The sequence below is a fragment of the Lolium rigidum genome, chromosome 6, assembly GCF_022539505.1.
Source record: "Lolium rigidum isolate FL_2022 chromosome 6, APGP_CSIRO_Lrig_0.1, whole genome shotgun sequence".
NCBI lineage: Eukaryota > Viridiplantae > Streptophyta > Magnoliopsida > Poales > Poaceae > Lolium > Lolium rigidum.
In genome coordinates this window covers 184380080-184405332 of record NC_061513.1, presented here as the reverse complement: position 1 = coordinate 184405332, position 25253 = coordinate 184380080, and the positions used below count along the sequence as shown (strand labels likewise).

The following is a 25253-nucleotide window of genomic DNA, read 5'->3' as shown; positions in this document are numbered from 1 at the left end:
TTCATAACATTGATGCTAAGCGAATTAAATTGAATGATAATTCTACTTATATGTGGCACTGTCGTCTTGGTCATATTGGAGTGAAACACATGAAGAAACTCCATTCCGATGGACTACTTGAGTCACTTGATAGATGCGAAGCATGTCTAATGGGAAAAATGACTAAGACTCCATTCTCTGGTATTATGAAGCGAGCTACAGACTTATTGGAAATCATACATACCGATGTGTGCGGACCAATGAGTGTAGCCTCGCGCGGTGGTTATTGTTATGTTCTAACCTTCACAGATGATCTGAGTAGATATGGGTATATCTATTTCATGAAACATAAATCCGAAACTTTCCAGAAGTTTAAGGAATTCCAAAGTGAAGTAGAAAATCAACGTAACAAAAAGATCAAGTTTCTCCGTTCTGATCGCGGAGGCGAATATCTGAGTTATGAGTTTGGCATGCATTTAAAGAAATGCGGAATACTTTCACAATTGACACCGCCGAGAACACCACAGCGCAATGGTGTGTCCGAACGTCGTAATCGAACTCTCTTAGATATGGTTCGTTCTATGATGTCTCTTACTGATTTGCCGTCATCGTTTTGGGGTTATGCATTAGAGACAGCTGCATTCACTTTAAATAGGGCACCATCTAAATCCGTTGCAACGACACCGTATGAATTATGGTTTAATAAGAAACCTAAGTTGTCGTTCCTTAAAGTTTGGGGTTGCGAAGCCTATGTAAAAAAGTTACAACCGGACAAGCTAGAACCCAAAGCGGAGAAATGCGTCTTCATAGGATACCCTAAGGAAACTATTGGGTATACTTTCTATCAAAAATCCGAAGGAAAAATCTTTGTTGCTAAGAACATAACCTTTCTTGAGAAAGAGTTTCTCACTAAAGAAGTGACTGGAAGAAAAGTAGAACTCGACGAGGTTATTGAACCTTCTCTCGTTGATCGAGTAGCGCGAGTATCGGAAGATGTTCCCGTGCCGCTGCACCGATAACGAGAAAGCTAATGATAATGATCATGAAACTTCGAACGAGGTAGCTACTGAACCTCGCAGATCGACAAGGGAACGTACCACTCCTGATTGGTATGATCCTTGTCTAAATGTCATGATTGTGGACAACAATGATGAAGACCCTGTGACGTATGAAGAAGCGATGAGGAGCCCAGATTCCGACAAATGGCAAGAAGCCATGAAATCCGAAATGGGATCCGTGTATGATAACAAAGTGTGGACTTTGGTAGACTTACCTGATAGCCGCAAGGCTGTCGAGAATAAATGGATCTTCAAGAGAAAAACAGATGCTGATGGTAATGTTACTGTCCATAAAGCTCGACTTGTCGCAAAGGGTTTCCGACAAATTCAAGGCGTTGAATACGATGAGACCTTCTCACCTGTAGCGAAGCTAAAGTCTGTGAGGATTTTGTTAGCAATAGCTGCATTTTTCGATTATGAGATTTGGCAGATGGATTTCAAAACGGCGTTCCTTAATGGTGACATTGAGGAAGAGTTGTATATGGTACAACCCAAAGGTTTTGTCGATCCTAAAAATGCTGACAAGGTATGCAAACTTCAGCGTTCCATTTATGGACTGAAGCAAGCATCCAGGAGTTGGAACCGACGTTTTGATAAGGTGATCAAAGACTTCGGGTTTATACAGTGTCATGGAGAGGCCTGTATTTACAAGAAAGTGAGTGGGAGCTCTGTAGCATTCCTGATGTTATATGTAGATGACATATTATTGATTGGGAATGATATAGAACTATTAAGCAGTGTAAAAGGTTATTTGAATAAGTGTTTTTCAATGAAGGAACTTGGTGAAGCAGCGTACATTTTAGGCATCAAGATTTATAGAGATAGATCAAGACGCCTAATAGGGCTTTCACGAGTACATACTCGGACAAGATTCTAAAGAATTTTAGAATGGATGAAAGTAAGAAAGGGTTCTTACCGATGTTGCCAGGTAAGGTCTTGAGTAAGACTCAAGGTCCGGCTACGGCGGAAGAAAAAGAGAGGATGAATCAGATCCCCTATGCCTCGGCAGTAGGCTCTATCATGTATGTCATGCTGTGTACTAGACCGGATATAGCACATGCTGTTAGTTTGACTAGCAGATATCAAAGTGATCCAGGAATGGAACACTGGACAGCGGTCAAAGATATCTCGAAGTACTTGGAAAGGACTAAGGATATGTTTCTTTGTTATGGAGGTGACCAAGAGCTCGTTGTAACCAGTTACACCGATGATAGTTGGAACACTGATCCTGATGACTCTAAGTCTCAGTATGGGTACGTGTTTATATTGAATGGTGTCTGCGCATGGCTGGTGCAGCTCCAAGCGAGTGCACGGTGGCGAAGTCTTCAACGAGAATCGGAATACATGGCGGCTTCGGAGGCTTCATCGGAAGCGGTATGGATGAAGAGGTTCATTGTTGAGCTTGGTGTGGTTCCTAGTGCATTGGACCCACTAGTCATCTATTGTGACAACATGGGTGCCATCGCCAATGCACAAGAACCAAGGTCACACAAGAAGCTGAAGCATATCAAGCTGCGCTTTCATTCGATTCGCGAGTACATCGACGATGGAGAAGTAAAGATTTGCAAAGTACACACTGATCTGAATGTGCCAGATCCGTTGACTAAAGCTCTCCCTAGGGCAAAGCATGACCAACACCAGAATGCCATGGGTGTTAGGTACCTTACAATGTAATCTAGATTATTGACTCTAGTGCAAGTGGGAGACTGTTGGAGATATGCCCAAGAGGCAATAATAAAGTGGTTATTATATATATTTGTGTTTATGATAAATGTTTATATACCATGCTATAATTGTATTAACCGAAACATTGATACATGTGTGTTATGTAAACAACAAGGAGTCCCTAGTAAGCCTCTTGTATAACTAGCTTGTTGATTAATAGATGATCATAGTTTCATGATCATGAACATTGGATGTTATTAATAACAAGGTTATGTCATTATGTGAATGATGTAATGGACACACCCAATTAAGCGTAGCATAAGATCACGTCATTAAGTTCATTTGCTATAAGTTTTCGATACATAGTTACCTAAGTCCTTCGACCATGAGATCATGTAAATCACTTATGCCGGAAGGGTACTTTGATTACATCAAACGCCACTACGTAAATGGGTGGTTATAAAGGTGGGATTAGGTATTCGGAAAGTATGAGTTGAGGCATATGGATCAACAGTGGGATTTGTCCATCCCCATGACGGATAGATATACTCTAGGCCCTCTCGGTGGAATGTCGTCTAATTAGCTTGCAAGCATATGAATGGTTCATAAGAGACCACATACCACGGTACGAGTAAAGAGTACTTGTCAGGAGACGAGGTTGAACGAGGTATAGAGATACCGATGATCAAACCTCGGACAAGTAAAATATAGCATGACAAAGGGAATCGGTATCGTATGTAAATGGTTCATTCGATCACTAAGTCATCGTTGAATATGTGGGAGCCATTATGGATCTCCAGATCCCGCTATTGGTTATTGGTCGGAGAGAAGTCTCGACCATGTCTGCGTAGTTCGCGAACCGTAGGGTGACACACTTAAGGTTTGATGTCGTTTAAGTACATATGGAATATGGAATGGAGTTCGAAGTTTTGTTCGGAGTCTCGGATAGGATCCAGGACATCACGAGGAGTTCCGGAATGGTATGCAGAATAAGATTCATATATAGGAAGTCATTTTATAAGTTTGAAAATGATCCGGTGCATTTATGGAAGGTTCTAGAAGGTTCTAGAAAAGAGCGGAAGAAATCACTATGGAAGGCGGAGTCCCGGAGGGAATCCACTAGCATGGCCGGCCAACCCTAAGGGGGAGGAGTCCCAGGTGGACTCCACCTAAGGTGGCCGGCCACCCCCCTCCAAGGAAAGGTGGCAGTCCCACCTCGAGTAGGACTCCCATCTTGAGTAGGTTTCCCACCTATGGCAAGTTTTGGTGTTGGGGTCTTATTCGAAGACTTGGACTACAACTCTTGGGGGCTTCCACCTATATAATGAGGAGCAAGGGGAGGGGGCCGTCCATACCAAGCCACAGTTGGCCGCACCCCCTTGAGGCCGGCGCCCCAAACCCTAGTCTCTCCCCAAACCCTAGCGCCCCTCCTCCACATAATACTCCCGCAGCGCATAGGCGAAGCCCTGCCGGAGTTCTCCACCACCACCGCCACCACGCCGTCGTGCTGCCAAGATTCCGAGGAGGATCTACTACTTCTGCTGCCCGCTGGAACGGGGAGCAGGACGTCGTGTTCATCAACACCGTACGTGTGACCGAGTACGGAGGTGCTGCCTAATTGTGGCACCGTCAAGATCTTCTACGCGCTTTTGCAAGCGGCAAGTGATCGACTACATCCACCCCGAGATCTAATCTCGTTAAGCTTTGCGATCTTCGAGGGTTAGTCTCTTCATCTCCTCGTTGCTACCGTCTACTACATTAGATCTTGGCTTGTGTTTTCGTTCTTGCGGTAGGAATTTTTTTTGTTTTCTATGCTACGAATCCCATCAAAGCAGACAAGGCCTTTGAGCATCTGAAGCCAACAATTTTGACACCACCGGTATTGGTGGCGCCACGAGAAAAAGAACCTTTGATGTTATACATTGCGGCCACACCTCAAGTGGTTAGTACGGTTCTCGTGGTAGAGAGAGAAGAAGAAGGAAAAATCCATGGAGTCCAGCGACAAGTATATTTCCTTAGCAAAGTCTTATCACCATCCAAGCAGCGCTACCCGCATTATCAGAAGTTGGCATATGGAGTCTTCATGTCAGCAAGAAAGCTAAGACATTATTTTTCGGCACACCCGATAATAGTGGTAAATGAGGCGCCTCTCTCGAACATCTTGAACAATCCAGAAGCTACATGACGTGTCTCCCTTTGGGGAATCGAACTTTCCCCTCGGGACATCACATACGAAAAAAGAAAAGCAATCAAGTCACAAATTCTGCCGGACTTTGTCGCAAAATGGATGGAACTCCAAAACACAGGACCTCCAGATTTGTCGAGTACCTGACACATCAACTTCGACGGATCCAAGAGATTAGAAGGAGGTGGAGCAGGCATGGTACTTGTTTCACCGCAAGGTGACAAGATGAAGTACATATTATGGATGACCTTCCCCAACACATCAAACAATGAAGCCGAATATGAAGCTCTTATCCATGAGATGAAGATGGCAAAAGCAAGTGGCACTACTCGCCTCAAAATCATTGGTGTCTCTCAATTGGTTGCACAACATGTGATGAACAAGTGTGATGCAGTCAATGACAGCATGATAGCATACAAACAAGTATACAATGAACTCGAGAAAACATTCGACGGTTGCAAAGTAAATCATGTGAGCGGACTCAGTAATGATGAATCCGACGTTTTGGCAAACATCGGGTCACAATGTCTGCCCATACCACCTGGAGTTTTTTGGGAGGAAATCAGCGAGAGATCATCCAAGTCAAAGAAAACGATAGCGCCGAAGCAGCCGAAGAAAAAGGATAAACCCAAGAAAGACTCGGGGGCTGCAGTAGCCCCAGACCCGCATATTTCGGATGGAGAGGAAGAACCAGAGGAGGTCATGATGATACAAATCCCTTGGATGCAAATATACTTGGCGTATATCACGAAAAAAGAAATACCTGAAGATCCAGTAGAAGCACGAATAGTTATCCGACGATCTAATGCGTTCACAGTGGTTAAGGGAAAACTATACAAACGAAGTATATCGGGTGTGCTGCAGAGATGTGTCACACCCGAAGAAGGACGAGTCATATTAAAGGACATACATGAAGGGATATGTGCCCATCACGCAAGCAGTCGAGCAATCGCAGCCAAAGCCTTTTGAGCTGGATTTTACTGGTTATCAGCCATAGAGGATGGGAAGGAAATCATGCGCACTTGTGAAGCTTGCCAAAGATTCGCATCTAAACCTCATTCTCCAGCAGCAGAATTAATGCCAATACCTTTGGCGTGGCCTTTTGCTCAATGGGGACTAGATATGATGGGAAAATTACATAAGTATTGGCCAGGAGAACATGTCTATCTGGTTGTAGCAGTCGACAGATTCACCAAGTGGATTGAAACCAGTAACTTCAGCAGATGCAATATCAGCGGTAAACTTCATCAAAGGGATAGTTTTTTGTTTCGGCGTCCCTAACATCATAGTCACGGATAATGGCAGCAACTTCACCTCCCGAGAGTTTAAGGATTATTGTGAAGGTGTAGGCATCAAGCTGCAGTTTGCGTCTGACACACATCCGCAAACCAATGACCAAGTCGAAAAAGCAAATGGCCTCATATGCAATGGCATGAAAAAACGCCAGCTGGCACCACTCGAGAAATCAAGACACGCTTGGGTCGATGAGTTACCCTCCGTGTTATGGAGCCTACGGACAACACCAAATGCAGCAACTCAAGAAACTTCGTTCTTCCTAGTCCATGGTGCCGAAGCAGTGCTCCCGATAGAAATAGAACATAACTCTCCCAGAGTTGTGGAATATGACGAAGAGGCTTCGCAAAAGGCGCTGGAAGACGATGTCAACACAATCGATGAAGCGAGAGATGTGGTGCTCTCAAGAGTAAGTGCATATCAGCAGAACCTTAAAACTATCACAGTCGACGTTAGCGGCCCAGATCCTTTGAAGTCGGCGATCTAGTTCTTCGACTCAAGCAGGACGGTCATGAGAAGCTGGAATCACCATGGTTGGGGCCATACATCGTTACCGAAGTCATTCCAGGAGGATCATATCGATTAAAGGACAAGAAGACAGACAAAGATGAAGGGAACCCGTGGAACGTCGCACAACTACGATGTTTTTACGCCTAGAAGGAAGCCAATATACTAGCAACTATGTAAACATACATTGTACATGAACAGCTCGCAAGTTTTAAGACGCACTCTTTTCCTTTCAGGGCACCGAGTGGGGCTGGAAGGTTTTTAATGAGGCGGGCTTGCTTTGCTGCAATATATGGTTGAAATAAAAATAGTGATGACAAATATCTTTATTTCTTTGCAAGCAACACTCGGGGGCTAGAACCCGCAAAATACAACAAAGCATAACTCGACGAATTTGGCAATATATCCGCCTTGGTTTCACAAAGAACCTCGCGAACAAGTAACACTCTTATATCACCCCAAAAAACTCGGGGGCTAAGAAGAAAGTTACAAGTCAATAGAGGGAAATATTATCATAAGAATTTGCTTTGATTGTCCAACTATCTCGCAAAGCATTACAACAAGACACGACAATATAGTACACAGGAAAATTGTTGTCTATACAAGGACCCGATACTTAAAAAACAAACAAAACATATGGACATACATATATAACTTTTCGTTTTGGCTCAAACCTCATGCATTCAGCAATATAAGGAGTTACTATATCAACATATCTATATTTTCCCTTGCAGCGCGCATCTGTTGCATCGAATCATCGTATCAGTATTCATTGAAAAATGAGGAGTCTATCTCGAGGAGTTTATCTATCATCTTCTCGGCAACAGGCGACACAAATGCGTTGTGCTGGTCCAAGTTTATTTTCCTCTTCGAGCTCTTGAGGAGAACACCTTCCACAACTTTGTCAAGATCCATCTTCGGGTGATAAATCCTCAGCTAGATCAAGGCAAATTTTGCGCTAGCGACCATCTGAGCCTTCACGAAGTCGTGGATATTGCGTACATCCCTAAACTTGTCCATAAGCTGAGTAAGATTCTCGGGTTGAGGATCACGAGGAAACATGGCATTGTATAACATGGCCAAAGTGTTGTTGCAGAAGTCAAGAAATTCCCGAGTCTGGGTAGCACGGTCTTGGAATTGAACAATACGGCGACATCGTGCTTCGTCCACCCAAAAATCAATATTATTGTCTCTAGCAAGACGAAGAAGGGTATCGACCCGCAATTTGACTCTTTGTTCTTCGGATGCAGTATCCAAGAAAGCGCCCGCGGGAGATAAAAGAAAACCAATATAGTACACGAACAAAGACAGAAAGGTAATGGGGAAGTGGTGAGACGACAAAAACGTACCAGCCATATCTTGACTCGCATCAGTCGTAAGGTCCAAGATATAATTTTCCCGTTGAACGAAGCCGACAGCATTAGAAGTCGCAGTTTTTTCCAGTTCAAGAGATTCTTGCGCCTGACGAAGAGCAGTTTGTTCCCGATCCGAAGATTTTCGCGCTTGTTCCGAAACAGTCATGGTTTGCTTGTTCATCGATTGAAGCTGCTGTCTCAAATCGGCCACCTCCTTTTTGATCGAGTCAGGACACGGTGAAACATCCAAGGAAGCACTTTCACGTATTTTCGTAGAGTGTGATGCAGCAGGGGATGTGTCGGAGTATCCTCCCTGGTATAGTTGTCAAAAATCAACTGGAAGGCAAAACAATTATCGAAATCAATCATTCAGCAAGGCAAATTTTCCATTCATGGCCACAGTGCATTACATAAAGGAGTTTTTCATAATATATGGCTCATAACACCCTTACACAAATGGTCGGGAGAAGCAAAAGGCGAAAGTATCTACAAAGAAAAAGGAGTACAAGTTTGTCTACTTGACCTCTGTGTGGGTAGTGCTGGCGGAGGCTGAACACCTTGGATCAAGGATGGCGATGAGTTTCTTCGTGAAGAGTTTGACATCCTTTACCAGAACCTTCCACTTCTCATTGTTCAAGCCCCTGACAGCAGCAACCTTCGCCCAGTCGACTTTCTGGCCGACGGTCGCCACGAGAGCAAGAGTTCCTTCGACTCCAATCTTCAATGCGCCGAGGCTGGATCATCTTTTCCAAGGAAGTGCTTGGCGAGTTGGTCAAACGTTTCGGGTTGTGTGGTCTTTGGGAAAAAGTGAGGGAAGATGTGTTCAAACACAGTCCGCGCAGACTTCAAGCACTCGCGCGCCAGGGAGCAGTTCAACTCGCGGACGGTGAGAGTATCCGGGAGACGATCTTCATCCAAATCTTGGTTCCTGGTATAATTCTCACCAATCTTCTCTGCTGAAGAAAGGAAAGATTTTATCAATATAGATATAACACGAGCACGAAAACGCAAGTAAAAGGACAAGAGAAGGAAGATGTGTTATTACTCGAAAATCGAGAGGATTGAGTCTCGAAGCGCGCAATTATGTTGCTTTCCCTTTGGACGAGCTTGGCCTCTTTTTCAGTCAAGCCATATTCGGCGGCTTGAAGTCTTTGACGAAGATCTTCGACACCCACAATATCTTTTTCAGCCTTTTTGCGAGCTTTCTCGTTGGCCTTAAGTTTTTTTCCCAAGTCGTTGGTGCGATCCTCGGCAAGACGCAGCGCCTCTGAGCGAAAGAACGAAAGAGGGCATAAAACAAGCAAGAAACGTCTAAGGCATTGGGGGCAATAAAACTTTACCTCTCAGAGATTCAGCCTCGTCGTGGAACCCGATAAAACGGGAGCCTATGCCAACCATCTCCTTCATCAAGGGTTGCAAAATAGTCGATAGACAAAAATATAGTATCAAGAAGTTGAAATTTCGAGTAAATAAAGAACACGACAGACAGGAAAAGATATTTCACATCATCAAGGAGAGGAGTAAGCTCCCGGCGGAAATTTCCTCTTTACCAGCGGAACCCATTCTAGCCCTTTTCTTCTTCGACGCTTGGGGGTTGCGTGTTGGAGTCGAAGCTTCTGGAGCAACATATGTCGGAGCCGAAGATTCGGGAGCAACATGTAGTTCTTCGGAAAGGACCAGCTTGTGAGATGTACTCGTGTTTGTTGGCCTAGGAGCTTCGAGTCCCAACATTTCTTCGTCATCTCTGTCCAGTCATCAGAAATTTCAGTTCACGATAACAAAAATACAAGATAGTTGGAAGTAAACAAAGGAGAAACTTACGAGCTGACGTCGCTAGTGGCAGCGAAGGGGTCGAAGTTTTCTTGTTCATCAGGAGAAGATTCTTCGGCGGCTGGTTCAGACAGTTTAGACACGCCGGAATCTTCTTCGTCAGAGTTTCTCTTCCTCTTGCGCTAATCTGGAGAAGCCGCGGGAGGAGGAGAATTTGTGTGAGAGGAGCCAGAAACTTGTTCCGACTCCGAGATTTTGTCAGAGGAACCCACACTCTTTTCAGATTCCGTGGGTTCGCTCTCGCGAACGGAAATCTCTTGCGAGTCATCAGTAATGATGACTCGCTCAGATACATCTCCACCCTCGGGAAGTGGAGGAAGAGAAGAAAAAATTTGGTGATCCTGCAAGCAGAACGAGCGAGTTAACACGACAAAAGTTATCAGACTTGAAGAAAAAAGCAATTACAGTTGGAAGAAAAAGTATAACCCGAAGAAAATTACTTATAGCTGGAAGCGCATGGACACCACTGAATGGATCCACGCGACAGGAGGAAGGAACCTCACTCTTCTTGCTCAAAGAGGTAAAGCGGCGTACTAGTTTTTCCAAATCCTTCAAAGGAAGATCTTCGGAAACCCTATCAGCATCTTCAGCACCCGAATATAACCAAAGGGGATTCTTGCGAGCCTGAAGAGGCTGCACTCGAATCCGCAGGAAGTGTGCAATGATCTGCACACCCGACAGTTCCTCGCGTTTAGTGTTTTGCAGCTCCTGGATATGAGCAATTAGGGACTTGGTGGCCTCTATTTCTTCGGTTGTGGCTTCCGCGTTCCAGGATTTGCGCCTTTGAATGTCTTCCGAGGAATCAAAAGGAGCAAGGCCATACTCCTGAGAATCCGAGGATTCGTCCTTAACGTAGAGCCATTTCTTGCGCCAGCCTTGGACGGAATCAACGAATTTCAAATCAAAATAGCCGGCTTCTGGCCGGACGCAAATACAGACACCACCTACGCTGTAGATGGTGTTCTTCGAGTTGTTGCAGTGGAGATAGAAATGTGTTTCCATAGGCCCCAGTGGGGGTGGATGCCCAGGAAGCATTCGCACAAGGTAATGAAGATGGAGATGTGGAGGATAGAGTTGGGGGTCAGCTGATGGAGCTGAATCCCGTAAATAAAGAGAAGACCGCGGAGGAATTCATGGACATGAACGGATAATCCGCGAATGAGGAAGTCAATGAAGGTTACCCGAAAACCTGTAGGAGGATGAGGAGTACTTTCATCCCCTGGCATCTGCATCGCCTCCTTGTTGAACAGGCCCAGGTTCTTGAGTGTGCGGTGGTTCTGCGACGAGATCTTGGATCTCTCCCATCCGGAGATCTTCTCCTTCCCCACTCGCTCGCCGGTACCAGGAGCGACGTTCCTAGTGAGCTTGTTCCGCGGAGGCATGGTGACGAAGTGGTGGAGTAGAGAGGGGAAGAGGAAGATGGGCGTAGGTGGTGCTCAAGGAAGGATAAAGGTATAGCAATGGCAGGGGCGAATGATTATGCGGCACGTCGAAGGGGAAAACTGAGCCTAGGGGTAAGAATTTATAACCTGGAAGACGATGAGTCTTCACCATTGGATGAACGCGGGAAGATCCTGGACCCTACACGTGGTTGCGTGGTAAAAAGTTTTTACAGTTTATTTTGGACGTGAGGAAGTTACTGCGCGCGTGTCGGGAATGTCGGAGGATGTGTAAGCCCCACTAGGGCGACTTGGGAGAAGAGCAGAAACTTTGGACCCACCAAACAGTGGTCCGTCAGAAGTCGTGTCTTCCCAAGGTGGCCAAACATGGTTTTCGTCAGCATCGACGTCATGGTGATAGAAATCTTCGAGTTGCTGGAACAACATATAGTCAGAAGTACAGTTTAGAAGCTTATGTCCAGCTGCAAGCACCTGTTCATATGCTCGGGGCTACTCTTATCAGAATTGAATATACTTCTGATAAGATGACGTGACGATGCTAAAAATATAGAATTGGTTAAATAGCAGAAGTTGAGCATACAACCAAGTGCAAACACTCGGCTGCACACTCGGGGGCTACTCCTATCGGGAGCGCTGGTCGCGCACCCGATGAAATATAGAAAAGGAAAAAAGAAAGAGAGACAAATAACAAGACAATATAGAGCTGAAGCCGAAGAATTTTTGCGTACATCTTAGAGTTACATATAACTCGTCATGTACTCCCATCGGGAGGTCAAGATATTATTTAACATGTCAACTCGAAGAAATGAAGAATTCCAATAGCTGTACAAAGGCACTTGGCAATATATTCTCACAGCGCGTCCGCCGCGATAAAAACTCTGAATGACGTGACTCGAAAAAAAGCTCACGAAGGTAAGACCCCAGGATCCGTCCCGTGTGGCGTGGCATCGCACATGAATGCGCTCTCCCCACTTTATCCGCATCAACATATGTGAAGAAAAATCCCGACGGACGCGTTGGGTACTCGATAAAATAAGCTGGAATTCGATTCACGATAAGTCCTAAAGCGGCACATATCGAATTACGTCAGTATTCCGGGTTCAAGTCCAGGGACTTGAGCTTGAAGTAGGTTTTTGCGGGTTTTCCACGAGAGCAATTAACTGAACCAACCTCATTTACTATTATCCTTTACAAAATAGACATTAAGTAAAAATTCAGCATGACTCGAAAGTTTTATTAAACAGACGTACGATGAAGATTTTCCTCGACTCTACGATTCAAGCAAAATGAAGCCCAGTGGCTCGACAGCTTGTAACTTGTACGACACGGAAAGCCTCGGCTTCGCCTCCTATATAAAGGGGAAGCCGAGGGATAAATAGGGGATTGAAATCATTGTAACCCTAACCACCATAATTTTGAGTTGAGCACTTTTGTTCGGCTGAAACCTTCAAGATCTACTTGACCTATACTTCTTACGAAACCCTAAGTCTACAATATATAGGCATTGAAGAGTTAATCCCTCGTCAGTGGAAACTGCACATAACACAATCAAAATACTTTGCCCCAACTTAAAGGGATGTTGTCAATCTCACTGGTTTTGCTGAACACAAAGGATTAAATGTATAGTGTGGAAAGAGATGTTTATTTGCAGTGGAATTAAAAGAGAACAGTGCTTGCAGTAAATAAACAGAACATGATAATTTTATCAGTGTAAAAGAAAGGACCGTGATCCACAGTTCACTAGAGGTGTCTCTCTATAAAGATAAATAACATGCTGGGTTAACAAATTACAGCTGGTCAATTGACAGAATAAAGACCATACATGACAAGATAATTACTATGAGATTCATTCGAGCATTACAACATAATACATAGACCGTAATCCAACCGCGTCTAAGACTAATAATCCACCTTCCGGTTATCATCCGAACCCCTTCCAGTATTAAGTTGCAAGAAACAGATTATGGCATTAAGCAATGTGTGTAAAGTAAACAGTAGAATTATGCTTAGACAAAATATTGTTGTTTTCTCGCTAGTAGCAACAACGCATCTACAATCTAAGTTATTGTCACTCTTCCAGAAAACTAGAAGCATGAACCCACTATCGAGCATAAATATTCTCTCTTGGAGTTACAAGTATTAATTGGCCAAATCATCTACTAGAAACAGAGAGAATGCAAGATCATGAATAACATATGAAAAGTATATAATCGATCTCAACATAGTATTCAATATTCATCGGATCCTAGCAAACACAACATGTAGCATTACATAAAGATGATCTTGATCATGATAGGCGGCTCACAAGATCTAAATATGAGGCACAAATTGGAGAAAACAACCATCTAGCTACTGCTATGGACCCGTAGTCTAGAGATGAACTACTCACGCATCACTTCGGAGGCGGTCATGGCGATGTAGAGGCCTCCGGTGATGATCTCCCTCTTCGGCAGGGTGCCGGGAAGAGATTTAGAACCCTCTCGAGCTAGGGTCGGCGATGGCGGCCGCGACGGAACTTTTCGTGGATGGAGGCTCGGGTCTTTAGGTTTTTCCCGAGATCGTGAATAAATAGGCGGAAGGGCGAGGTCGGTGGACGCCTGGGGGGCCCATACCACCCCATGGCGCGGCCAGGGCCTGGGCCGCGCCATGGCCTGGTGTGGCCGCCCTGTGGCACCTCTTCGTCTCTCCTCTGGACTCCTTCTTCGTTACGGTAAAATAAGAACTTCGCTTTTGTTTCGTCCAATTCCGATAATATTTCCTGTACAGCTTTTCCGAAATACAAAACAGCAGAAAACAGGGAACTGACACTGTGACATCTTGTCAATAGGTTAGTGCCGGAAAATATATAAAAGTGCAACGAAGTGTAAACAAAACATATATAAATTGGTGTAAAACAAGCATAGAACATCAAAAATTATAGATACGTTTGCAACGTATCAGGATGCAGTGGCGGCAGCGCGCCACGGCGGCATCGGGATCGTCTTCAACATCGAGGTCTGGAGGACTTGTTTGTAATTTTATTTTTTTGCTGGACTTGGCTGTAAGTCCAAGGCTTTAATATATCACTTGCTTTTTCCCCGCAAAAAAAAAGAGGAAGGTAGAAGACAACACATGATCTTCTGTATTATTAACTCTATGACCCATTTAAAAACTATACTTATACATCTACAACTGATATAAAAGAGGCATAGAAGATTTAGATATACAAAACAAATGCTCATTTTGAAAAACAAAACAAATGCCAACTTAGCAATTTTTTTGGCTGTGCAATCGTGCGAGCTACGTGCCATGTTGTATATTTAGGATAAATAAATTTTCTATCTTTTTGCTGGCATTGCTCTTATGTACTACCAGTTAGTTGTTGTTATGGGTTGTTCTGTTCTACAATGGTCGTAATACAAGGAGTTAATGGAGCTTCGTGCCTAGAGGCTAGAGTTTGTGTCCGGTTTCGGTTCACGCACTTGTACCGGGTTTCTTAATTCTTAGCGTAATATTGGGTTCAGCATATCATAACTCTTGATCTGATTGTATGTTTCTCAATGAGCGAGGATTTGTGGCACCCGAGCTCATGGAAGCTCGTTTTTGAAGAAAAAAATGAAAATGGTAATCTGGCATTTCAAAAAAATCCTTTTTAGGTGAATATGTACACATGTTCTATATACATGTGTAAAGTTAAAATGCGTTCTATTTTGGGCTACAGGTAAAAAATTATGGTTGTACGTATAAAGGAATAAAAAAATGAGGAAAAAGGAATAAAATATGATTTTATCTGGCTTTCTTTTTTGTGCAGCTCGAAATATAATGCCCTTTTTAACGAAACTTGTGGCTTACGTACTGTATGTGTATATATAGTTGTATATTTTCCAGTATTTTATACCCATAAATATTATTTTTTTGATTTAGAAAATGAGAGCACCGGCAGGTGCAAAGTAGTTTCCTTTCTCGCTTTGTAATAAAATTAGTATTATGAATCCTCTTTTTTCTAAAACAAATCACATGTGATATGTCTCCTATCTTTTACATTCTCCATTCATCTCCTCACTAACTTAAGTTTATTCATTAATCATGTGTTAAGAAAGTAAGCTTGAACGGGTGGATGCAAAGTAGCCCCTTTGAATAAGAAAAGAAAAAATGCTGACAGAGGATATATGTGAGGCTTACTTTTTAAGTACCACATGTATATTTTCAAACTTGAGTGGTAGGTAATCCCTCTTTCCTAAAATGTAAATTCTATTTGTTTTGCCATCAGTATTTTATTATTATTTTGACTAAGTTTACAGAAATAAGTTTGAAGATCCATAATACCAAATAGATACAATCTGAAAATATGTTTCCATGATGTAACTATTGATTTTAATTTGGTATTTTAAAAGATTTTTTTGCTATAAAATTGGTCAAATTTAAGAAATTTTGACTTATGAAAAAACAAATAGGACATACTTTAAAAAAAACCTTTTGTTGTAAAAAAACTATCTCTGTGATATTCATACATACTCTTATCCAGATATGATCTTTGAGTTGTGATAGTAGGCACAAATAGAATTGCGCCATGTCAAATGAGCAAAATGGCATGGAAGAAAAAAGTGTTAAATTGTTCATCTTGGTAGCAATATGGTCATTTGTTTTTTCACAAAACCAAACAAAGATCTTAATGATACATTGAGTTTCAAAATAAACCTCCTACATAAATTATAATTATTTCCATTAGCCATATCCATACACATCGATTTGACTGAAAGGATTTCCATGACACCCAAATTTATATCAAAATAATTCTAGCTCCTGAGTGACACTACCGGAGACCCTTTGCCATGGGGACAAAAGACACGGCAAAGGCCCTGCAGAACACATCAAAGGCTTCCCCATGTGTCGGCGCACGATGAACTACACACGGCGCGCAGATCTCTAGGCAAAGGTGTGTTTTCCTTGGGGGGGGGGGATAGGGGGAGTTTCCCGCCCACGTAAAGACGTGAACCGAAAACTCCCCCTACGTACAAAACTCCACCCGCGGGGGAAGAAAAGGGCGGGAACCTGGACATGGGGGAATGGCCTTGTCGATGTGGCTCTAATGTTTTGCTGAGTGTCCCCTAACAGACCTAGAAAAAGAGCCGTCGTAGTAATGGATCCCTGAAGGGTGGCCACCATGGACGTGTCCTGGCAAAGACAGTTTGCCGTGTGTTTTCATGGATCTTAGCCATGTGCGTGTTCTTTGCGACCGTTACCGTGTCCATTTTCGTGTCCATTTTTCTTGTCGTGTGCTTTCCTCCTCTTGTGTCATGTCCGCTAACATTGTCGTATGTTTCTGTTGCTGAACTCGGCAAAGCTTGTCTTTTGCTCAGTTATGCGCAATTTTACACACCGCAAAGAGCGTTGAACATGACAACAATGTTTTTTCTCGGTAGTGTGAGGGAAATGTCCAATACAATATTCCTAAGTTATTATTTATAAGCTACACAAATGTTGTGAACCGAAGGATTTGGTACCTTGAAAATTAAGTTGACCGACAACTCAGGACAATATATAACAGCCAATTTTCGCACAGATGGTGCATCTGAAAAAAAAAAGTGAACAGATCAACACCGTGATCATTGCTTAATTTCTACCCCCTGATCATCACGCTCAGGTGCCTTTGCAAGTCCCCTCTTTGACTCTGCTCACTTGCTAGCTAATCTTATCTGCATTATTGTGATCGCTAGTGGGAAAGAAAGGGCCCCATGGCCATGGAGGATGCTGTTGAAGCTCCTAGAACATTCCCTGTGAGCTGAACTCCCTCTTCTCATCTGAGTTCACTTTCCTTAGTTTCCACGTCTCAGGGATCAGCAGTTCTCCTCTCGTGACCATCTAACATCTGAATATAATAATGCTTAGATATACATTATTGTGTGTGGCCACCATTAGCTTTCCCACACCAGATGACCAGAGTCCAGAGGAGATGGAAAGAAATACTAGCTAGCCACACCGAGTGCACGTCCCTCTCCATCACTCTTGTTGATCGTGTAGTATGTGCACGCCCTCCCGCCTATAAAACGGCAGATCCCGAGGTCGTCGATCCAGCAAGCAAGAAACCACCAGTCTTCTTCTTCTTCCACCAGTGTATTCTCCTTGCAAGGATCGATCGATCTTGCCATCCTTCGTCCGATCGACCACAAGCTAGCTAACTAGCATAAATGGTTCGTGAGTCGTGGCTTCGTTGTTAAACTGTACTAGTTGTCCAAGAATTATGTAGTGCCCTTGGTGCCCTAGCTAGCTCATCAATGGCGGTCGATACTAGTACACACGAAGCTAGACTTGCATGCATGCAATCCAAATTGTTGTTGATATGTTGTGTGTTTTTACGTGTGGTGCAGGGAGGGAAAATGGAGATCGAGAGGCCGTGGAGCGGAGATGGCAACCTGGTGCATGACGCGGTGGACTACCGGGGCTGTCCGGCGGATAGGTCCAGCACCGGCAGCTGGTTGGGGGCGGCGTCCGTGGTCGGGATCGAGCTGTGCGAGCGTCTGGCCACGATGGGCATTGCGGTGAACCTGGTGACGTACCTGACGAACACGATGCACCTGCCCAGCGCCCAGTCCGCCAACGTCGTTACCGACTTCATGGGCACCTCCTTCCTCCTCTGCTTCCTCGGCGGCTTCCTCGCCGACGCCTTCCTCGGTCGCTACCTCACCATCGCCATCTTCGCGCTCGTGCAAGCGCTCGGCACGGGCCTCCTCGCGGTGTCGACGACGCTGCCCCAGCTGCGCCCTCCGCCATGCGTCGCCGGCTCGGCCGCGCCGTGTGAGGAGGCGACGGGGCTCCAGATGGGCGTGCTGTACGTGTGTCTGTACCTTATCGCGCTGGGCACCGGCGGGCTCAAGTCCAGCGTCTCCGGCTTCGGCACCGACCAGTTCGACGAGCGCGACGACCGCGAGCGCACCGCCATGGGATACTTCTTCAACCGCTTTTTCTTCATCATCAGCGTCGGCACGCTACTCGCCGTCACCGTCCTCGTCTACATCCAGGACCACATCGGCCGGAGCTGGGCCTACGGAATCTGCTCCGGCACCATGCTCGTGGCCATAGCAGTCTTCCTCTCTGGCACCAGGAGGTACCGCTACAAACGGAGCTCCGGAAGCCCAGTCGTGCACATCCTCCAGGTCCTAGTCGCCGCCACCCGAAAGCGCGGCCTCAAGCGGCCGCTTACCGCTGCCGCGCTCTACGAGGACCGCCCCGAGGACGCGAGGATCCCCCACACCGCCCAGTTCCCGTGCTTGGACAGCGCGGCCGTGATGGCCGGCGAGGAGGACAACGAGGTGGGGCCGCACGGGCGACCGATGCCGAACCCGTGGAAGCTGTGCTCGGTATCGCGCGTGGAGGAGGTGAAGATGATCGCGAGGCTGATGCCGGTGTGGGCGACGACGATCCTGTTCTGGACCATCTACGCGCAGATGATCACCTTCTCCGTGGAGCAGGCAACCACCATGGACCGGCGCATGGGCGGCTTCGAGATCCCGGCCGCGTCGCTTACCGTCTTCTTCGTGGGCGCCATCATGCTGACCCTCGCCGTCTACGACCGCGTATTCATCCCGCTCTGCCGGAACCTCACTGGTCGGCCGGGGCTCACCAACCTGGAGAAGATCGGCATCGGCCTCGTCCTGTCCATCGTCGGCATGGCCGCTGCTGCCTTCTGCGAGAAGAAGCGCCTAGCCGTGGCGGCCACGTCCACGAACGGGGCCGTGCTGCCGATCAGCGTCTTCCTGCTGACCCCGCAGTTCCTGCTGGTGGGCGCGGGCGAGGCGTTCATCTACACGGGGCAACTGGACTTCTTCATCACGCGGTCGCCCAAGAGCATGAAGACCATGAGCACCGGCCTCTTCCTCACAACGCTCTCCCTCGGCTTCTTCCTCAGCAGCGCGCTCGTCTCATTCGTCGGAGGCGCCACCACGTGGCTCGGCGACACCATCAACCACAGCCGCCTCGACTACTTCTACTGGCTGCTCGCCGTGCTCGGAGCCGTCAACCTGGCCGCCTACCTCGTCTGCGCCATGTGGGCCGCGCCGGCCGTCGTCAGCAAGGCGGAGCAACCTGGCACGGCCGCCGACGAGAAATGCTAGCTCATTCAGTCATGGGTTACCGTTCTAAACTTGACGTGCATGCACAACGCGTGTGGGCGTGCGGGTGTACTGTAGCTTATACTCCATGTAATTCCAGCTTGCTCGCTCCGGTTTATCATTGAAAATAAGAAGAAATTTAATAGACCTTCGCCATTGTTGATGTACTGTGAACACAGAAGCAACAGAGGTTTTTTTTTTTAGCTCAAAGCCTCAAACCTCAAAAGGGTCCGGCCCTGAACCCCCTTTACAACATTAGTTCAGATCTCGGCAAAGCCAAAAACTGGTTGCCGCATCATGTGATCATCGAAATATCTGATCTTCCTCTTCTTCAAATCCAAGCTAATTGCGGATTCAGTATTTCCTGGAACAGGAACTCCAAAGCCTCTACGATTCTACGTGCAGGTGCTGCATCAGCTGTTCTTTCTTTAGCACACGACACAAGCAAACACCTAGCCGTTTATCTCAGTCCGGAACCTGCGCCACACAACCTGCATTGATGCTAGTCCATTTGATTTTACCAAAGTGCAACTCATTTAGAAATTTGACGGCCTCACTCATCATATTGGCAGCCTGATTCTTATCTTTGTCTTTTCCCGATAAAATCTGTACTTTATTAACATAAGAGTATTATATTATAAACCAGGTAACTGCCACTATGTCACGTATGCCAATTTACGGCACTTTGCTGCTGGCATTTTTCCAATGTGCCGTTAATGGTAGGTTTAGGCGGCATATTTTAATTAGTGCCACTAATAGTTACCTAATTACCGGCGTTTTAAAAAAATGCCACTAAAGCTGGGCAAGCACAGGCATAACTGAAAGTGCCGCTAAATTTTTGGTGATTAGCGGCATTCTCTGAAGTGCCGCCAAAGTTTTGGTGATTAATGGTAGTATCAAGTGCCGGCATAGCTAGGAATTAGCGGCAGTATCTAAAGTGCCGGCAAAGCTTAGATGATTAGCGGCACTTTGTTGGATGCCGCCAAAGTTCTATGTTAATTTATTGCAGAGTTTCAGAAAAGCCTTAGAGTGCTTAACTGAGAAACACAGGGACCTTTCAGTAAATAGCCGAAAGAGCACAACCACCCATGTAAAAAAAACTGCAGTCCCAGATCTCCGGCAAGCACAACCACCCATTCCATTCGATGGGGAACCCTAGCTCTCCTGGCGGCGGTGGCCTAGACCTCCACCTCGCGCACACGCACCAACCTAGCACGATGCGGGCGATCTCGCGGCGGCGGGAGGCATGCTGCGGCGCGCGTCGCCGCCGGCGGCGCGCGCGTCCGCGGCGGGCACAACGACGACGCGGGGCGGTGGACGACGCCTGGGCCACGAGGTGCGGCCCAAGGGGTACCCGATGAACCGCACGCCGCCGCCGCCGGGGAGTCGCGCAAGTGGGAGGACCGGGAGCTGCCCTCGCTACCTCACCTCCTTCCTCACCGTCGGCATCCTCGACGGTCGGGCTCAACGCCAAGCCCGATCTCACCATCGAGACCTAGGCGCACCGGAGGGCGCTCGAGCGCCTCCGCCAGCAGGAGCTCGCCGCGTCCGCCGACGCCCTCGCCGAGTGATCCGCGCGCGCCACGTGTCCGGGAAGGAAGGCGGCGTGCCCGCCCGCCCACCACCACCGCGGGTCCTCGGCTGACCGCATCATGATCGCCGCCCCCATCCTCTCGCGCCACCTCTCCGCCCTCGCCGCCCTCTCCCTCCGCGCCGCCGCCGACCTGCCCCGGACTTCGCCGCCCCGAGATCGACGAGGACGACGACGACGAGGGGTACGCCACGGCCGCGTCCGTGGGCGGGAGCGACGACCGCCGCCCGGAAGGAGGAGATGGAGGGGCTCGAGGAGGACGCCTACGGGGACGCCGGCCCGCCCAGCCCCAGCAGCAGCGGCTACGCCGGCGAGCGGGGCAGCAGCCTCGCCTCCAGCGGCGGCGGCGGCATCGAGGAGGAGGACACCGCCACCCCGCCCCACGCGCCCGGCGCCGAGGACTGGGCGCGCGGCAAGAAGCATGCCGACGAGGTCCTCGCTATCAAATTCACTCCCTCTTTTGTTATGTTATTATTACAGCCGCACCATTGTTTTCTGTCGTGTGCCTGCTTCGTTTGTCTATCTACGGAATAATTCACCGCTCAGTTCATCCGTCGCCAGTCGTTACTGTTGACATCATCAAGTAACTTTAGTTCTGAATCCTAATGCATATTCATGCTCACTGCTCCCAATCTGCTTCGACCATCTATATATGCCCTCTGACATAGTGACATTATCTATCTATCAAGTAGCATGTAGCGTTTTTTTTAATTAGGGGAAAATATGTTGCTGACATTCACCCATAGCCGCTTCCAGCATGCAGGCTGGAACCGAGCCTTGCAACACCCCATAACTCTCTGCTCTACTACTAATCTGAGCAATGTCATGCGCTATTGTGATCTCGGATGACTATTAGTTAGTTGTGATTAGAAAATATGGAAAGAAAATCTGTGGTCAACCTAGGTTGTATTACCATATATATACATTCTAAAATACAACACTATTTTTCTGCCAAGAAGGTCATTCCTGGACATGACCAGACAACCTCTTATGTTAAGTAAACCTGAACCTATCCAGAAAATTCCTGGTCACCACTACAATATTTTGTCAAGCAGGATTCATTTTTTTTTACATCATGTATGCTTTCTATCATGTGTTTCCCTACTTATGTAATTACGTTATAAGACGCACGCCATGGCGATCCCCAGCAGTGACGTGCAAATATATCTGTAGGCAATTCAAAGCACAGACACATCATCTTGTTGCAAAGACGATCTCCATGTATATATGCATTCTTGGTTCATTTTCTGCTCAAGGGCTCGTCTAATTTTGATTTTTATTAGAAGCTCTGATTTCCAAAATGCTCCGAGTCAGCTAACTGCTGGAACAAATGCATTTAATCATTGTTCTAAAATCAAACTGTTCCCAGTTGTAGGTGATGTCACTTTAATTCTTTAGTCCATTTTCATCATATGTTACTGTAAAATGGTTGTTGCTACCCTTGGATATTGAGCTAGTATCCGAAGTATTTGTTCTGTACTCTGTGTCTCTGTTTGCATTCTTTTGAAGGAAAATATTTAAGCAGCCCTACCTACTGGTTCCTCTGTCTTTCTTATCTTTTGAAACTTGAATAATCTGTACTTGTCATTTGAGTAGGACACTACCTATTTGACCGACGTCCACAAGTTCTGAAACAATCAAATTGATTGATTTGTTTTTTTAATTCCTAAACCAACTTAGCTGGAGTGCCTGAACCTGTATTTGCTTGGACATAAATATCAACATGGTGAATGGACGTTAAGACTGCTTAATCACGTATTGAATTGGGGTCAATACATATCGGAAAGGTATCACCAATTGTTTTAAGTGGTTTATGTTCCGATACGTTGCCAATACATATTGAAGGGATATCAGGGAGGCATTGGTATCGGATACTGTATCCGACACGCACACGAGCATCAGGCTAGGCATCCATGCTGCAGAGGTCACGAGTGAGTCACTGCGTTGCGAGTTTCTGATTTTGAATTAAGTAGGGTTATTGCTTCTATGTTTGCTTGTGTCAGTGTAATCTTAGTTCTATGCTATAAAAAACATAACGTTCATGACCGATGGGTATTTCATAGAACGTAAGGCAATGCTTTACTTTGGTATGATATAATTGTGATAGAGCACAGTATTTTTTTTTGTCTCATCACAAATTATCAGTAGAGTTAATTCCTTCTGAATGTTTGCACGTGCTTGCTAAAGAAAATACAGTTTACATGAGTACTGTTTTTGGATTACACACACGACATTATCTTGAAATGCTTTCATCTCCTTTCGAATAGGATGGCCCATCCTGGAGGACCACTAACTACAAACAAGGCTGCCGCGTTAGCGAAGTTCCTCGAGAGAAAACTTCAGCAACCTGATGGGTTGGAGTCTCTGAATCCTGATCTTGTAAATTTGGTCTGTGAAAAATGCGAAGGAAACTATTAAGGCTAGCAAGGGTACGAGTTGTCACTTCACCCATCTGTAGTCCTTGAAATGCATGTACCGCATGAGTTTTATCATTTATGAAAGCTTCTTTAGCAACGAAATGAGTAGTGATATAGATTTCCTTATAGGTGCCATTTGGTACTTCTATTTTATACCATTTCATTTCTGAAGTCTTGCCTGTTTTTGCCATATAACATGTGAAAAAATTCGAAGGATAGTGCCATCTGTTTTAGGACCATGCAGTTTCTAGCTATAGATTGATTGAGGCACTAATGATAACTTTAGTAGTGGATTTTTTGTATGCTGGTTGATTCTACTCATTCCATTAATGTCTGGGCTTTGCCTGATTACTGAACTAGCTATAGATATATTTTTGTGGTTGAGCTTTGCTGCTGTTTTTGTTATTGTTGATGTTGACAATTTTACTCTTTATATATCTTTGAACTAGCAGATTCGACCTACATCCCCATCCCCTAGAAACCTATTTTTACCTACATCTCTTCCGGACCAGACCAAATTTGACCTACATTGTCCTGCCAATGTAGGTGAGTCATCAACTTCTGGGAGAGTAGTACGGCATGTTCCATCATTTGAGGATTCCTCTTGAGGTTTCTGATCAAGAGGAGCAGAGGAAGGCAAAGAAGAAAAAGAAGAACAAGAGAAAAACAAAGGTAATACTATCTTAGTAGTATTACTGAAACATAGGTAATACTATAGTGTAGTGGATGCCTTGGTTCCGTTTGTCCTTTTCCAAAGGAATTATTGGGTAAGATACTAGATAATATGACAGAAATGCGTTCAACAATCCTCATCCCTAAAAGTTTTTTAAAAACTAAAGCCGTTATGCAATCTAGGCACAGTCACCTTTGTTCACAGCATAAAACCTGATATTAATGGTCCATGATCTCCTTGCAGTGTTTTTACATGATATATTTATGTTACCTAAATTGTGTTTCAACATCTTCGTCTACCACCCATATGGAATATCCATGTTTTTTTTCTAGTCGTCACACGGACCATACCCGTACTACGAGATAGGCCTTCCTATATCTGATGAATGATTTCCTCATGCAGGCTGCCAAAGAGTCCAAGCTCAACAAAACATCAAAGAAGAAAAAGTTATCACTATGATTCTCGAATCTTGCTGCATTAGGGAGCTAAAAGCAGGCAGTTGTCGATACCTTTTGCGTTTCTTATACCTCTTGATTCCGCGAACCTCCTTCGGCATCGTAAACCTAGCCGTGATCCATATATCCCGAAGCGGGGCCCCTCACAGTGAACAAGAACACTTGGGAGATCCCTGTGGGCAAAACAGAATTCAGTCGGTCCGGTCTAGCGGTCTCGCTTTTGCCATTAGATTTACTCGCGAAAGTTCCATGTATTCTGCACTTTATTGCTGTTGCCAAATGCTATATATATACACCGAAGCGCAATGATGCGAGAGATGTTCAACTTGATCATCAGCCTTCACGTGGTGCCTAAACCTAGATTGCTTGGAAATATTGGTTTTAAACATTGCTTAACTTCTTGAGTGCGATGTATGCTTGATTGTAGATTGCTTGAATGTTTGCAGGTAGTATATCAACTTTAAAAATGCCTAAGAAAATAATCAGCGGCACCAGAATTAAAAGCCTGGAAAAGTAATTGTAGGCATCCTTTAAAAGTGCCGGCAAAAAGTTTAGATGGTATCCCTAGAAAAGTGCCAGTAAAAAGATTTCGTGACATTTTTCGAAAAGTGTCGGCAAAAAGATTCTATGGCATTTTCGGAAAGTGCCAGCAAAAAGATTCCATGGCATCTTTCAAAAGTGCCGGCAATACTAACTAGCGGCATTTTTGGAAGTGCCTTAAAATATAATTAACGGCATTTTTTTAAAAATGCCGGCAA

At 45.5% G+C, this 25253-nt stretch overlaps 1 protein-coding gene and 2 pseudogenes across 1 annotated transcript; all 3 read left to right on the top strand.

Annotated features, from left to right (window-relative positions):
- Positions 1–17332: 17332 nt before the first annotated feature.
- LOC124665995 (protein NRT1/ PTR FAMILY 6.2-like) lies at positions 17333–19504 on the top strand. The gene is made up of 2 exons (XM_047203349.1): positions 17333–17442; positions 17620–19504. The coding sequence occupies exons 1-2, from the start codon at positions 17440–17442 to the stop codon at positions 19360–19362; spliced, it is 1746 nt and encodes a 581-aa protein (XP_047059305.1). The 5' UTR covers positions 17333–17439; the 3' UTR covers positions 19363–19504.
- A 513-nt stretch (positions 19505–20017) lies between these two features.
- LOC124663624 lies at positions 20018–20930 on the top strand (annotated as a pseudogene).
- A 407-nt stretch (positions 20931–21337) lies between these two features.
- LOC124665897 lies at positions 21338–24575 on the top strand (annotated as a pseudogene).
- The last annotated feature ends 678 nt before the right edge of the window (positions 24576–25253 follow it).